The 17,899-nt window shown below is 36.3% G+C and overlaps 1 protein-coding gene across 3 annotated transcripts in view; it reads right to left on the bottom strand.

Annotated features, from left to right (window-relative positions):
* Grid2 (glutamate ionotropic receptor delta type subunit 2) overlaps positions 1-17,899 on the bottom strand; it is a 1,433,911-nt gene that overhangs the window by 320,486 nt on the left and 1,095,526 nt on the right. For all 3 annotated transcript variants that reach the window (XM_038318962.1, XM_038318963.1, XM_038318961.1), the window contains one exon: positions 6,986-7,298. In XM_038318962.1, the coding sequence (XP_038174890.1) occupies positions 6,986-7,298 (313 nt within the window). The remainder of the gene's footprint in view (positions 1-6,985; positions 7,299-17,899) is intronic.

The raw sequence follows: 17,899 nt of genomic DNA on the forward strand, positions 1-17,899 counted from the left end.
TTCAGCAGAAAGACTTGTAAATTTGCTTTAGAGGCAGAAAACTCTGTTGTTACTAGAATGACCATGAGCACACTCTCATGTTCAAAGCCACATAGAAGAGATTCTGGAGTGGCTATGGCTGCTCTCGGAATGCTTGACGATCCCTTGGCTAAGGACTGTCAATCATAATTAGCAACAGCAGAGATGCTATCTGAACATAAATAAAAAATACAGATAGCCTTTTGAGTTACTCCCTGTATGAATAGAATGTGTGGAGAAATCTGTCTTTACAGCCCAGCTAACTGTCACTGGGAATTACTTCCAGTCTCCCTGTACTTATTACTGTCAGTAAGCAACTGTGCTAGCCAACATCATTTCTGTTATATTCAAACTAAATGTGAAATTTCAGATACTCTCACAAAAGAATGACTTAACTATTGCATTCTAAGACCCTATTCCTTTGGGATTTCATGTTGAGCACTACCTTACTAAAATAGGGGTCTTCTGAGTTATACCCTCTAAACTCTTAAAGGCATGGAGGTTCAATCATTAAGTCTTTTCTGATTTTTAACTCAGTAGAGAAGATTGGCTCTTTTGTGGAAATAATATAACTGTGATTCTCTATAACAGTGAAATCTATTTGGCAGTGGGAAGAACTTTATTGCCTTCAAAAATTATCCTGAAATTTAAAAGCCAGTGTGATCTCTTCTCATGTTAACTCTTATGTAGAAGAATGGCATTATCTTTTAGCTTCCTCCCACTCCTAAAGGCCCCTTTTCTATTCAGTGCTAGCATTTGTAGACCCGTTTGATCTTTAAAACAAATAAAAGGGCTTTCCTTTTTTCTGTTTTCAATAACTTTATCTGACCCTATAAGTGGAAGTAGTTTTTCTGGATACTGATCTATTAAGAAACATTGACATGGCATAGGACACTCTTCCAAATATTATGTCCTTCAACATGCAGAGAGTGAGAGTGGGAATTCTTAGCCATGAATAGGATGTCTCTCATCCCTTCCCTTAAAGCAGTGGTTCTCGATCTTCCTAATGCTGCGCCCCTTTAATACAGTTTCTCATGTTGTGGTGATCCACAACCAAAAAATTATTTTCATTGTTACTTCATAGATATAATTTTGCTACTGCTATTTATGAGCTATAATGTTAATGTCTCATATACAGGATGGTTTAACACAACCCCTATGAAAGGGTCATTCAACCCCCAAAGGAGTTACAATCTATAGGCTGTGAACCACTGCCTTAAAGTTTCAGGGTCCTTTGGGGGAAAAGGTGTTGGGAAGATTTGAAGAGCCAGGGGCAGTGGAGGATTTTAAGGAAACAGCATATTTCAGATACAACAGGGAAGATGTACATATGAACTCACAGAGACTCAGACAAGCAGAAGCAGAGAGAATTCAGGAATAGAGGAGGAAGTGGTCATAACATTCCACCCCTAGTGGAGAAGCTCTTTACAAATAATAGTGGCTGGGAGGAGGAAAATCAGTTTTCTTCACAGGAGTAATACTGGGAATATTAGCCCCACTCCAGGGCAGGCCCCATGTTCAGGAGGAATTGGTCAACAGAAATTTGACTCCATGGTTTGCAGTGTCTTTTAAAAAAAACTAAGGGGTTGGTTCACCCACTGAGACAGTGTGCCTGGGCTCTTGGGAGCTCACCAACTCAAGCTGTTCTGGGAATGAACTAGCAAGGGATCAAAGTGAACCCTCTGAATGTTGTTGACACTTGGGGCAGACTGAGGGGCCAATGATAACTGCACTGAAATTTTTCTCTACTGCATGTACTGGCTTTTCGGGATTCTGTTCTCTTTGGATGCACACCTTCCTAAGACTGGATGTAGCCGGGAGGGCCTTGGACTTCCCACGGGGCAGGGTGCCTTGCCTTCTCTTTGGCCTGGAGTGGGAGGGGGAGGGGGAAAGGTGTGTGGGAGAGCAGGAGGGAGGTGAGAGGAGGGAGAAATTGGGAAGACTGGTATTATTTATAGAGTAATAAAAAAAAGGGGAGAATAAAAAGCAAGAAGAAACATGAAGTTGTATGCACGTTCGGCAGTGTATCTAGGAGAAGTTGTAGAATGAGAAATAATATGAGAAGTATATATTGTATGAAATTCACAAAGAATAAATAAATAAATAAAAAAAATATTAGTTTTGTTTCTTATTTATCAGCATATTCAAATATCTAGCATGAGACCTGTTCTTTTTTCTGGTCCTACTATTCCTGGGTCACTGTTGCTATGTAAAGGATGCTGGATGAATAGATCCATGCATGGCTATAAGCACTTATCATTCTTAAAATCAGATAAAATCATAGAACAAGTTTAGATTTCCCTTTATATTTTGTTTATAAACAACAAACAAATTAAATGGAATTACATCTGTGAGCAAGTCAATTAAGCTTTGAAGGCATTAGAGTCACTGCCAATGCACATGTCAGAGGATCATTTAAACTCAAACTCTAAGGTTTTTAATATGCTAACTTCAAGGACAGACATGTAGATGTGATGCTGAAGGATGAGCAAATGGCAACAAAACATACCAAATTGGTCTCTAATTCTTTCATTTAACAACCTAATTCACAAGCTCTAATGTTCTAGCCACACAGATGTACTGAGTTTATCTCTGTAATGGACCATATTGCTTTTGCACAGTTGAATTCCTAAAGCTGTTTTTTTCCAGAATGTTGTGAAATCACTGATTTTTTTTAAAATAAAGAGTAGTAAACAACTCAGATATATTTAACACATTTCTAGTTTTAGCTTTTTATGAATTCATTTTCTGAACACTATCTAAAACATGAAATGTTTGTTCATTTCTTTTCAGTCTAGAATAGTGTCTCAATAAATATTGAATTTTGAAATAACAGCTGTGCTTCTTCTGAGGGGACTGTATTTTCATCGGAAAGTATCACTAACTCCAAATCCATTACTTACTCATAGGCTGTGCTTCTCATTGATTCTCTTTTTAAAGAGTTTACAGGCCCTTAATTTACTTTTAATAAGACATAACAATGCCCTCAGTATCTTTTAATGACTTCACCTTTTTATTGTTAGCCAGTGAACAGACAACAGCTTCTCAAAGGAAAGTTGGCTAATTACACACAATACAGCATTTTCCTTCATGGTGAATTTATGCAAATTTACCATCAACCTGTAAATATACAATATAACAAAGAAGTTGCAACAAAAACATGCTTAGCATATATGCAACTGTTGATATTCCTTGCATTGTTATATGTTGGAGGGAGGTCGCTTATTCATTCCTGGCTGCCTTGCTAGCTTAGATCCTAAATAATCACACAGAAACTGTATTAAATCACTGCTTGGCCCATTAGCTCTAGCTTTTTATTGGCTATCTCTTATATTAATTTAACTCATTTCTATTAATCTATGTATCGCCACGTGGCTGTGGCTAAAGTTCCCAGAGTTTGTGCCTGGTGGCTCCATGGCTTCTCTCTGACTCAGGCCTTCTTTCTCCCACCATTCAGCTCTGTTTTCATACCTACCTAAGTTCTGCCCTGCTATAGATCCAAAGTAGTTTCTTTATTCATTAATGGTAATCATAGCATACAGAGGGAAATCCCACATCAGTTATAGAACTAGGAAATCATGATTACCATTCAGTTAGCTTTTGCTCCAAAACTTAACTTTAATTTTTGTCCTTTGAAGAAAGAATTCAGAAAGCCAATGCATACTCTTGTCAATATTCTCAAAACTAATTCTACAAGATAGGAGATTTTATTTATAAATCTCTCCATTTTTTATTAAATTAAACTCAGTAGTGTTTATGTTGTCCAAAGTACACAAAACTTCTTTGGCCTAATGATTTTGTGCCATTGGCACAATTTCAGTGTGTTTCATTTCTAGATTGCAAACTTATAAGCACACAATTACTGTTAACTCTGTGCTTCATCATTCAAATAACTTTTCTTCATCCATTGACTTTTCAGTACATATTTTTTAACCACTTCATATGTAAAAGACACTGAACTGTGGGCAAAAAGACTAAGAAAGTAAATAGAGTATTATTCTGCACTTAAAACAATAATTTATTTTAAAATGCATTTTTAAAAATTGTCCATGAGTTCATTAAGTTGTGTATACTTTGGGTATGGTTAGTTTTGGTGTATGTTGTTTTTATTCATTTACAACTTTTATAGTAATCTTTTATTTAAAAGCAAAGAAAATACCTGATGATAAATAAAAAAGATATTTTCTTTGCATATATCTTAAAAAGCATGCAAGATGGTAGCTTAGCCTGAAAAAGTTTCTTGAAAGTGGGAACACAAAGTTAAGACTTGAAGGGTGAGCAGGAACTTGCCAAGTTAGAACAGAGGATAGAAGGGAAGACTGGGCAGGATAACATAAGTACTTCAGGTTTAGGTAAAATAGCAGCAAAAGCAGAGAAGACACAACTAGGATCTTCTCAGCTAAAGGGATTAAACAGTTTAGAGTAACTATCCATTTGCTATGATGTTTCAATGTCAGTAGATAAGAACAGATTCCGGGATGGCCATTCAGGTGCTGGAATATTAGCCAGAACATAAAGAGCTCAGATCTGTATGCAGAGGTTATTGAGAAGTTAAGGAAGCATGTGAAGAGGGGAAATAATGTGGTCAGATTTATATATACTTAACTGATGTGTTCATGTGGGGGTGTGTATCAGTTAATTTCATGGGAAAGTCAGAAAAAGGAAGAGCTGCTATAAGGTTTCTATGCTTCAGGAAGCACAATCTCTCTATGTGAGAAATAACTTTCATTTCTATAATATTTATGAGGAAGAATAGACTAAATTGGTGAGCAGGAGGCAGAAAAAGATGAAGAAATCGAGAGTAAGAATCATACATATGATTTCTCTGTATGTCTAGGTGGCTGAAAAAAAAGTTTGGGGTTTATATAAAAGACTTTAAATGTATTTGTCATAGTGGACTTTATGTTATGTCCTGCCCACCCAGAGAGTTATACAGTAAATATGTAGACAAACAAGGGGGAACAGTAGAGATTGTGAGCTACTGGCATGTTCCATGGTTGGTAAAATTATGCAGAGACAACACTAATGGAAAAGGAGGAAGTGAGATGAAACAGCTTAGCTACATCCAGTCATGTGACCTCTCTATCTTTAATGCTATACATGCCTGTTATCAGCCTAGCCATTCTTCTTCAGTATTGACAACTAACTTTGATATGTAGCTCATTTACATTTTTCCAATTGAATCTATAAGTTATTACAGAAGGTTCATTTCATCTTTTTCAATCTGTTTTAGAGTCTTTCACTATTTTTTAACTTTAGAAATGTAAATATATATAGTGATGACTATTTCTCTACTATTTATTATTTAAAAATCTGTTACAGGTGTCCAATTTTATGATTACCCAACAAAGCTACTTGTGCTAATATTTCAACTGTTGTTCATAATCTCATCAAGACTTCTGTTTTCTTCTGATCAAATGTCATCCTCTTATTCTTCATTTCACTCTTAATTACCCTTGTATTTTTTCCTGATTATCCCAACTTTCACTGTTTTATTTGTTGCCTTGCCAATAACCTATTCATTGCTATGCCAGATTTATTTTTTATTTACCAAATATTTATTTTAGTAGAGTTTAGTCTATTTAAAAACACCATCATTTTAATAATTCAATTCCCATAAAAGATACTGTGTCAATTCTGTTTGAGAAATGGGAATTGAAGGAAGATCTCAACAAGAGAGACTGCAGAATTCTCTACTTTGTGTGATTCTTCCTATGGGGAAACCAACCAAGATGTTGTGAGAAAGACCAAATACCCCACCTAGAGACAAGTGTAGAAAGGCTTACAAAGAGAAGCTGAGGATTATAGGCCTCCACTGACAACCAATATCAGCAATAAACCATGGCACCCAACATGTAAGAGGAATCACCTCTGAACTAAGTTGTCAGCAGCGGCTTGAGATACTAGGGAACAAAGACAAGCCTGTGCTTCAAAAATAAGGTTTGCTTTAATTTTATTTCCTTCAACAAAATTAGCACAACTAAACAAAACCAGCTTATTTAAATATTCAAGTTATGTATGTCACATGTCACTACACTTCTGATTTTTCCTTTAAATCATTCTAATGGCTACCGCCAGCTACCCCGGAAAAGATTTATTTTGTCTTTTTCTTCTTTTTTTCACTATCAACTACTATATGGTTACTCAAGTTTCGCTGGTACTATTTAATCAATACCACCAAATTCTTGATTCTCCATGGCTCTGTCTCTCTACTTAGTTTTATGTTAGTTATCATATGCCTTTCTTGTGTTCAGTACCTGTGTTGAATCTGCCCTGTTGTCAACACTTGTTCTTCAAATTTCTACATTAGCAGTAGGCTCAAAGAGATCATGCAAAAGTTATACTGTTCTGAAGCAGGGGCATCATACAGATAGTCAGAGATTTGTACAAAAGAGGGTAGACTGGGTATGGTTGAAAAAGTAAAGACATTCTTCTGGAAATAATAAAGTTGTAAGATAACTTACATTGCTAAAAGTTATATATTAAAAGAAACCATTAATCATTATTGGCTTAAATTAAGCAATTTCTTTGTACTGATAATGAATATTTAGAGGAAAGAAAATACATTTGAACAAAGAACAAGTCCTAACTTCTCTTATACATGTAAATAATTGAACAGTATTTTTTTCTTGTCGTAAGTAGTTTCATGCCAGTAAAACTATTTCTTAGGAAGTTAGACCTTGAGAGGAAAAACTGACCTTGAGGTACCCTGTAAATCTTACCACTGGCATTCAGCAATGCCTTTGCTGATGAAACTGAATTTACATCAAAAGACAAGCAGCCATTATTGCTGGAAGCCTGCTATGCCTAAGATCCACCAAAAGACAGTAGGAAATGTTATCTTCTGAGCACTGCTGTGAGAATTCGTAGAAGCTTTTATTGATGCTATATACAAAATCATTTTACTGAATATTTGAAACATCATTTCCCTTCCTTCATAACAGGAAAATGCACCCTTTCTTCTTACCTTGCTGAACAAAGGATCCATACACAAACCACATGGAGTTGTAGAGTGTAGTAGATGTCATTGATCCCATTTGCAATCGTGGGGGATTAAGCCAGTTCAATAGGTAGACCAGTAGTCCCACAAGAAGGACTGTGCCAGCAATGCAGGCCCACAGAGATAGATCAAATGGTGCAAGACAGGCAAACATATCCACTGTTTTTTCTGCTCTTCGAAGTAGGACCCCAACTGAGTAGTCCATGTAACGTGTTGTAAAATCCACAACATTCTCTCTGTCTGGGGTAATGGTTAAAGCAGAAATCCCGATGTCAGCTCTCTGAGAAATTGAAGGAGAGAAGAATACATTAATAGTGTGAAAACAATTTGGTTTGTGGCATTTCAGTTTGCCTTGAGGGAAAAAAATGATGCCTCAGGCATCATCTTAAGTCTCTTTATATAAACTGAAACTACTACAGAGGCTCCTTAGAGACAAGCTTATGTGAATTTTGCATATATTATTGCATATCTTGCCCCACTGGAGTCAAACAAATTCTACATTGTATGTAGAATCAGTCAGGAATGCCTCAGACACAGATACACCTCAATAAATTGTTGTTTTTCTTAATTCATTTTATCAAAATCCACCATTAGCATACTAGCAAAGCCAAACTTATCCAAAGATTCCTAAGAAAATGTTTTCAAGTCATTCACAGTTTCTTAACATCAAGGCAGGTTCCTTAAAACTTGAATTGGCATGATCTTTTGTTTGAATTTCTATGCATAAAAATTATATTTTGTGCTATAAACTTATAAGGGCTGATTTGAAATGTTATATATCCAAAGCCTACACCATGCTTTTGCTGTATACTCTTCAGGGGTTGTCAATAGATAATTAATAACCATGGAGACAGATACTTCTTGAAATCATGATTTCCCTTCTCAGTGTGTTCCCTTAGGTCTCAGCGATAGCCATAACAACAGCTCATGCTATCCTACTTATTTAAGACACATTACAGAACTGTAGTAGAGCACTGAATAAGCAAATGACTTCACACTCAAGTTCTGGGATATGAGAGTGCATACTTAAATAAATAAGCATCTTGTTGAAAATAATGATTGGTGGCAGTGATTAAAACAGTAGGAAGCCCTCTCCAGATGAATATAAATACCAATAAAAATATATGTTGAACATTTTCTAGCTGTGCTTCTTTCTTTTTTATTGTTTATTTATGCAAGGAGATAGAAATTCGTTTATAGCTTTTAGGCACTGAGAAAAAGAAAAAGAGAAGAAAAGTAAGATATCACAGAATCATAAGCAACTTCAAGAAATTCATTTTCTGAAATAATAAAGCTCTTAACATACTCTAGGTAAAGTAATGGTTGTGTGTATATGTGTGTGTATGTGTGTGTGTTTACTATCAGATGCATGTGAAGGTCAAAGGAAAAAGAACTTGTTGGAGTCATTTCACACATTCTACCACGTAGGATTGCATGAATCAAACTGAGGTCATCAGACTTAGGGACAAGCACCTTTTCCTGTTGGTCCATCATGCTGGCCCAATACTGATATGTAATGAACACATCTCAATATCGTAACTCTCAGTCTCTATGAATTTTAAATTTATTTATATATGAGATTATTTTGTATGACTAAAATGTTAATAGATATGGAAATAGCTTGCACAGATTGATCTATAGAGAAATTTCTAAATTTTCATGGAATTTTATCACTTGTGTATTCTATGCTTGGGAGAAAGTTCACCCTCCCCAGGAAGGCAAATAATAATTATGATGGCATTTCCATTTCAACTGACATATCTACACACACACACACACACACACACACACACACACACACCTTACTTAACTGTTTCTAATTTTTGATTCACTTTTCTGGGGAGCTGCTCATTCCCCTTTTCAGATTCAGTGGTACAGCAGATGTCTAGTGGATAACTGTCATTGTTCCTTACTTATATTTACAGATGCTACACTGTACAGAAAAAAACTAAGAAAACCCCACTTACTCAGAATGAAAATTTTAAAGATTCTAAATATCTAGAAAGAGAATCAGAAATGATCAGAGACAATAGTTCAGTCTTTACTAAGTCTTAACTTCCTTTATGTGTCAAGGTAGTCACCTTATTTTTCTACTTTATACAATGGTTTTTCAGATATTCACCAATATGAAACCTTTGGTCATTCCACACAACCTGGTGACTCTCAGAAGATGATATCTACTGTGTCATATAGTGAGCATGGGAACTATGAGATTGGAATTAGCACTGACTTCCAGTTCCACATCACATGCTGATTCCATGGTCTGAACTCCCTCCCTGGAACTGATTCAAGAGAAGCCACATTTGGGCTCCTTATAAGACAAGCTTTCCATGTCTCTTTGATTAGGGCAGTAATTGTATTTACACTAACAGTTGCCTACACACCTGACCTTTTATGTAACTAGTTAGAAAAGTTATAATTTTTATATATTTGCATGACTTTTAATAACATGTGACTCTTCACTAGACAACAACTTCAGAATGGATATGTTTATTCACACAGGCAGAAATGTGAATAAACATATGCTCATACATACATACATACATACATACACACACACACACACACACACACACACACACTCCTGGTGCCTACTACCTATTCTTAGACTTTTCTATAATCCTTTTGTTTGTCAACATTCCCAGTGAACAGAAGTTAACCCTTTACTTTTGCTCCTCCTTATCTTTTTCAGAAAGTACAACAATGTACCCCAGAGAAACAAAAAACCCTTCTTCCTCTCTCTGTCAAGTGTTCGATGTTAAATGTTAGGCTTACAGGCATGTAGTACCTCATGAAGTTAGAAGAGTATTTTAAAGAATCCAAAGAAAAGGCAAACTAAAGTTTGACAAGGTTTTATAGCAACGATAAATGACTAGTGTCTTGAATAATTAATCGGATATTTGAAGTGTGTTTCTTGGTTTGCCAGTATTTATGTTTTTATAGTTTTTCTATCATTACTTAGCATCTCTTTTAGTAGATTTAATGTATGAGGAAATGTTATTATGGCTAACATTTAATATTAAATGACTACTCAAATTTTGATTAAAATTAAAGTTATATTATAAATAAATATATTCTCAAAACTGTCCTCACTAATTACATAGTTAAAGCATTTTCTTTGAAAGGAGATCAAGAGTTTGCATTCTTTCAAGTCATGAAAACTGGATGATGAGCAGCATACAGAACATGGGGAATGACTAAAAAGAAACTCAACTGGGAATCTTAGAAGATTAAACTAAGAGGATTTGAAAACCATTTCCTCCAAACTTAATCAGATGTAAACTGTCACAAAAAGTCATCAACTAGTTTGTTCTTCAATGTGATGCTGCAAACACCACAGGAACATGAATAACTGGCATGTAGTCAGGGCTTACTTGACACCAAGAAACATAATCTATATTCTACATGTATGTTTTGATAATTCAGTTTTTCAAAGTGACTTTGGAGGAGCTAGAGATATACCTCAGTTATAAAAGTCCTTGAAACAGAAGCTAGAGAACTTGAGTTTAGTCATCAGAACTCACATGAGAAATAAAGAAAGCAGACAAACAAAACATAGGCAAGGAACTGTGTAATTAGAATCCCAGCCTGCTAAGTGGAGACATGCAGATTCCTTGGTCTTGTCCATCCAGTTTGAGCTATTTGGTGAGCTCTAGGCCAGTGAATGGATTATTTCATAAAACAAGGGCATAAAACTCCCTAGAAATTACACCTTAAGTTCCGGTCTCCATGAAAATACATGCACAAGCATTTAGGTTCATGATCCCACAAGGATATGCATTCACAACGAATGCACATTCATATGCACATGAATAAATCTGGAGTCCAGATAACTCTATTTGGTAGGATATTAGGCTACCAATCAAATATGATTTGCAAGTACTTTTGAATTAGAGCCCATAAAAACAAAAGTCTCTCCTAAGTCCTTTTCAATTGGCTGTGAAGAAAATGCTGGCTTTGTATTTGTCACTTCAGTTCATTATGTCCTTCACATGTCTTCAATGTTTAAAGTGTTTATCCGTCCTCCCTTATATTAGTGTTTAAGAGTTTAGAAAGCAGGGTCTTCATTCTTCTGTCACAGCAGGAAGGATGTATCTCTCACAGGTGCCATCACTACAATCAAATACCTCTTCAGCTGCCTCCACCATGACACTTCATTACCCAAAAATGTAGGCGTACTTTTCAATCAACTACCAATATTCTTTATATATTATTATCCAATCAGGTTCTCACACAGTTTTTAAGTACTCTGAAACAGGCATTATTGAACTGAAAATAATCAGATATACAACCTCTTATGAATAGTTAACAGTATAAAAAGAAGATATTAACTATTTCTACCATCTACAGTATATCTGTAATTTTATCTGAGAATAAAATCATACTCATTTCTCTATAAAATGAACACATATCCTGTAAAATTTGGAAAATGCCAGATTCAAATCATAGAACATTATTCTCTTTCATAAATGAAATTTATAGAAATTCATTTATTACCTGAAAGGAATACATGCACTTCCCCAGACACCACTTATCTTGATAAGGAATTTGAACTCTTCCAAACAGCCAGTTACAAGTTTCAATCTTACTGCTTCCCCCAAAACGTTGCTGTGGCAGCTTAATTTCCCTAACCCTATAAATGCCCCAACCTTTTTATAATAAAGAGCTGCTGTATTGGATTCTCTTGGAGTCTGTGTCACTGCCTCTGCATTTTCTCACCCTGATTCCCTGGCCTGAGGGAAGGTTTACCACACAAAAGGCAGCAGCAACAAGCTGGAAACAACAGCTTGGGGAGAGAGGGAGTGATGAAGGAAGACAAGGGTAGGGAAGGGACAAACATTTTTGCCACTTGATGTGTGACTGGGCAGGTGCTCATTCTTGGACACTTTCAGGTTAGTCATTTTGTAGCCAGTGGAGTAGTACAAGTCTTCATTTTGAATTTATTATGTAAAATTATTTATTATAATATTATTGCATGATTGATGCTAAGTAATATATGTGTGTAACAATACTGTTAATTCAGACTTCAACTTCCAATATACCTTTCCAAAGAAATATAGGTTGTGAATCATTACCTACATGAACATAGAAAGGCACATAATGGAGGAAATGGATCAAATTATGGAATGAATCCTGTTATTAATTTTCTCAAAGTCAGGATTTTATGTAGTTATTTGAAAGACAAATAGACATGTTTTAATATCACATTGTTACAGATTAATTTTAAATTAAAATGCTTAACATACTTAGCATTAATTTTCAAATATATTTCTGGAACGAATAAATCTCTAGGCTGAACTAATGGAAGTGTTGTTAAAGTAATTTTTATTCTGACACTAAGTCCTGTTTAATAATATTAAAATATATTTCCCTCTCACATTTATTTGCAAGGCATTTGTGAACTCATTGAAAGGACAGAATTAATATGGTTAAAGTTAGTACATGGTAGGGCAATTAACCTAATTTTGAAGTGCTGTGGATAAATAGGTCCTATCTTGTTAATGCAGCTATTAGTATCATTTAACACTTACATAGTACTCACTACCAGTTTTCAATTATCATTTCAATTTACCATCACAAACACTATAAGAGTTACACTATTAATGCCTCAATCTTGCAAGTAACAAAAGTGAATCAGATTAAGTCATTTACCTAATGTTACAACGAAGAATCAGGAGCTGCCCACCAAGGTAGGCCATCTCCATGAGAGTGTAACGCCCACTAGCCTTCCTGTCTCTCCCCAGACAGCAGCTTACTGCTGAAGAACTGTGGGTGAACTGTTTCCTTTCATCATTTAGATTCAAACTCTCACTGTAATATTGTTGCATGAGATCCAGTCATTTACTGACATTCCAGACAGAAAAAAAAGAGGAGGATCAAAATGAGAAAGAGTCTCTCTATGAATAAAATGGCCTAGAGGCTTGCTGGGGAATGCACGTTGTGGGCAGGCTATCTGGCAGTCATTTACAAATAAACTCATACTGAAGGATACCAGTAGTCTTTCATTGCATTTCTTCATGTGGAATTATTGATTTAAGATCAGTCTAAGAAATACAAGTCCCTGCAGACTTCTATTTTTACATATATATATATATATATATATATATATATATATATATATACGTATGTATACCCTTTTCCTTTTCTCCCATAAATACGGTCTATGTGAGCAACAAAAATATAGTCAATACCAGACGCTGGTCTTTGTAAAGATGGCTGAGTTTTAAGGATCCACTGTTTTTATTCTTAATCTTTCATCATGTAGAAGGATAGCACATAAATATTCAAACGGTATCTGTTGATTATGAAGGTGCTCTGATTAATTTAATCATTTTCTCCTTGAAGCATTTTTAGAATATTTCACTTTCCATGTGCTTATTATGATCAATAGATATTTGGTAATGTTAGCATACCTACACATCTAAATATCATTTTTTTTGTTTTTTCAATACATATTTTGTATCTGAAACCATGATAGTAACAAGAACATTAGTACTACTTGCTTTTTTGGTGTTTTTAGTCTACCTGAAGCATTCAGTCTCAAGAATATGACTTTCAGGCTTCCAGCTCCCTTCAGCAAGTTTCATGCCTGCTCTAACATACTATGTCACTTAAAGACCTCAGAAGAGTAATTTTCACTAGTGTTCATATCAGTTTTTCTCTTCTAGCCTAAATTCACATACTGAAAAATACATGTTTCCAATTTTAAATGTCTTTTCACCTGGTTAATATACCCATTCCCTCAGTTGACAGCAGGTCCTCCCTTTCTCTGTCTTTCACTACCTCCCACAGGATGCTTATCTCACAATATCTATTCCATGTTCTCAATGATAATAATAACTTTTAGAAGCAGGCACAATATTTATATAATCATGTGTTTCACACTATTGCCCACAGTATAGTTCTAAAGAAAACTTCTTGAATTCTTACTCTTTGTAGTTGGTAGAATTTGATATTTTGATAAAAATCTCAAATTTGATAGGAAAAGAATAAAGTCTTTCCCCTTAGCAAGAAATTACAGGCTTATGATTTTTCTATAATAAAATGTCAGCTAGGGCCTTGCCTTTGGTATGCTAAGATCTAATATAGTCAGCTCACATATCTGGGACTCCCCTCAACATGGGCTAGTCATACCACAACTCAGCACTCAAGGTCAAATCTGAAATTCTCAGAAGGCAAATTGTCTGCCTGAATGGAGGGGTGAACAATGAGTTGGATTGACCATGTTGTGGTTATTCATAAATCTGCATTGGAGTTTCTACATTACCTCTTTATAGTAATTATTTCCTCAGTATTTACTCATTCTTCTTTTCATTATTTGGTATTTGTGTCTATTGAATTATTACTATTATTTGTCTTCAATTGATTTATCTTTGGGGGATTAAACTCTGACTGAGAAAATAGGAAACATTTACAGACACCATTGTATCTAAAATAGTCACCGAAGGAAAAGGCAATGGTGTTGTCAGGGTTGTCAGGCAATGGAAGTGCGTCTTTAAAAAATAATGATGGATTGTTGACAGTGGCAGAGTACAGACAAGTGATTTAAGGTTTGCAGTCAAATGCTGATTGTTGATGCATCATGTGTGAGATATGGCAGAAAGGAGGGAATCCAAAGAAGTCATAAAGTTTGAATAAAGAAACTTGAAGACTGAATTGGTCATATACTGTAATGATGTAATAGGGAAGTGTTGGAGGCAGACCAGGTTAGAGGAAAAACTGTATGTTCAGCTTGGAACATGCAGTGTTTGAGGTTGCCATTAGCTGCATCACAGGAAAGGCTGGATGAGTATTAGGTGATGCAAATCTGTAGTTTAAGTGATGGGCTTGAGTGATGAAACATATTTGTAAGTGGTCTACTTGTGAATGATAATGAAATCCACTTGACCAATTGAGCTTATGAGAAATGGGATACATAGAAAGAAAATGTGAAGTTTATGGTGGAGCCTCCCCCTCCTCTCTTTTTCTCCCCATTTTGTACCTTGTTATTTGATTCTTGGGGAACAGGAACTCTGTCTTGCATCCTAAACATTCCTCAGAGTTCCAGTTATACCTTGTGTCTCAATAAATACATACTAAATAGTAAGCAAGAAGAACACTCCACATTATTTATATACTACCGTATTTCAGGCATTATGTTAAAAAAATTTTTTAATTTTTTTCAATTTTTTAGTCCTCAAGAGATACTGCTGCAACTCCAAGAAAGAGATCATCAGAAATCACTCTTTTGTTTAGCAGATATGTTCTGTTTTCTGGTGGGTCATCTCAAAGCTACTTGCAGACAGAGTGTGCAAAGGCAATTTCTGCCTGAAGTGATTGCATTGCACACCTGCATTTTGATAAAATTCAAGCCAAAGGCAAGGAGTGAGATTGAGTGGATTTTTGTTTTAATTACAGTGAAAACTTCAAAAACTCTGCAATTTTCTTATATATATTTGTCAGTTGCAGGGTTGGTGAAGATCTTTTCCCAGTCAGTAGGCTGCCTTTGTGTCTTAGTGACAATGTCCTTTGCTTTACAGAAGCTGCTCAACTTCAGGAGATCCCATTTATTCAATGTTGCCCTTAAAGTCTGTGCAGCTGGGGTTATGCATAGGAAACGGTTCCCTGTGCCCATTTGTTGTAGAGTACTTCCCACTTTCTCCTCTATCAAGCTCAATGTGTTCAAATTAATATTGAGGTCTTTAATCCATTTGGACTTGAGTTTTGTGCATGGTGATAGATATGGATCTACTTTCATTCTTCTACAGGTTGACATCCAGTTATGCCAGCACCATTTGTTGAAGATGCCCTCTTTCTTCCATTGTGTACTTTTGGCTCCTTTATCAAAAATCAGGTGTTCACGGGCTCTGTGGGAGCCTCCTCAGCTTGGTCGATCACCTTCCTGGACCTGGGGGGAGTTGGGAGGACCTTGGTCTTAGCATAGAGTGGGGAACCCTGATGGCTCCTTGGCCTTGAGAGGGAGGGAGGGGAGGTATGGGTGGAGGGGAGGGGAGGGAAGGGGGAGAAGGAGGGGAGGGAAGGGGGAGGAGGAGGGGAGGGAGGGGGGAGGAGGAGGGAAGGAGATGGAAATTTTTAAATATAAAAAAAAATAAACCATGAGAAGAAAAAAAAAATCCAAAACACACAAAAAAATTAAAAATAAATAAATAAATAAATAAAAACTCTGCAATTTTCTTGGGACCCTTCTATGCATGCAGCATTCTATACAGAGGAAGAAAATGTAATCCCTTATTAGTGAGAAGAGAACGAGCTCTCAGAGGCTGTCTGTGAATTGAAGCAAATGATTTAGGTCACCCCCCAGTCATCCTACGCCACATCTGGTAAGGTGGAAAATATCTGAGTAGTCCACTTAAATGCCACCACTGTGCATATGGAGCCTCTGCAGTCAGCATGGGTCACTGCCTACCATGACACAGTGCGGTCTTGGTCATTTTGTATTTGGATTTAAGGTGTGACATACACTTAAAACCTACCATTATTGAATTTGTTGTAGTTGTTATTTTTCTGTTTCTTCGTCTAACAATTCTGGATGTCCTGAGACCTGCTCTGTAGTCCAGGCTGTCCTTGAACTCACAGAGATCACTTGCCTCTGCTTCCACAGAGATGGGATTAAAGGTGTGCATCCCCACTGTCTAGCTGAATGATCAAATCTTAAATAAATCTCAAAATTCCTGAGACTCAGAACCATAGATGACGGATGTGTCATGATGGAAGGACAGAGTTAATCTCAACTGTCATTCAAGAAATGGCTCTATGCCAAACATCCATTCTGAAAATTGGTGTGCAAAACCTAACAAATTTTCCTCAGAAGGGGTCTGTACACTGACTGCTGTAAAGGGAAGAAATATTTCAAAGTTGCCCATGCAGGTGCTTATGTTTCTCTTCATATTCAAGACCCAAAGAACGAAGCTATGAAGTTTCTATTACATGAGTGACATTCATGAGCAACAATGTGCTGTGCCACCTCCACAGGAGGCACATTTCTGCATGTTTGTAATTTCCACTGTTACGTCAGCTGTGGTTTTCATGGAGCTTATATCCGAAGGAAAAATTACCGAGCATACTAAACCCTGTATCTTCTAAAAGCATATCCCGAATCATAGAAAACCTCACGCTTGGAATGTCTTTTAAAATGTATGTTGACTATCGTCACTCACAAGTGTATTCTTTTATGTGCTTGAAGTTATCTTATTCATTCACTTTTCCCGGATCCCTGGCCTGAGACAGATGAAAGCTGAGGTAATGGATGGCATTTCAATAGCCAACAGCAGATGTCAGGATTTATACATCCCCAGTTATAGGGTTTTCTCATCTGAGCTCTGGTCTTTATATTACCCTGGCTTTGACTGACGCAGTAGTCTGCTAATTTATAACCTTTCCCCTACCAAATCTTTTCAATTCCACACATAGTTTCCCAGGGTTTTGCTTGTCCTTGCCTGTAAGCTGTCTTTCAAACCAGAGCCATCCCTAGACAACATCACACCCTCTGGCAGGCACCCAGTTTGTGGTCTTTAGCTTCAAGTCTTATTACCACCACTTATCGATGCTTGCCATCTATTACATCATGTGCTTAATGATTCGAGTCCTTTATCTGATTAAACTGCTCCTTGAGGTTTGTAATGTGTGCCAATTAAATATCACCTGCAAATTCAGAAAGTTGCTCCTGCGACAATCTGCTAAGGGATTTGCTTCTATCTAATTTAATCTTTCAGAGATCTTGCCTTTGTGTTCATTAGCGTTAAAACCTCCTTATCAACAACAAATATTTGGGGAAATGTTTAGTCTTCTCCTTCACTTCTCCATAGTGGATGTGGTCTGCTATGATTATCTTTCAGCTCTATAGGTATCCAGTAGACAGATGTCAGACATTTAACCTCTTAC

This window comes from Arvicola amphibius, chromosome 2 (genome assembly GCF_903992535.2).
Source record: "Arvicola amphibius chromosome 2, mArvAmp1.2, whole genome shotgun sequence".
In the NCBI taxonomy this organism is placed as follows: Eukaryota; Metazoa; Chordata; class Mammalia; order Rodentia; family Cricetidae; genus Arvicola; species Arvicola amphibius.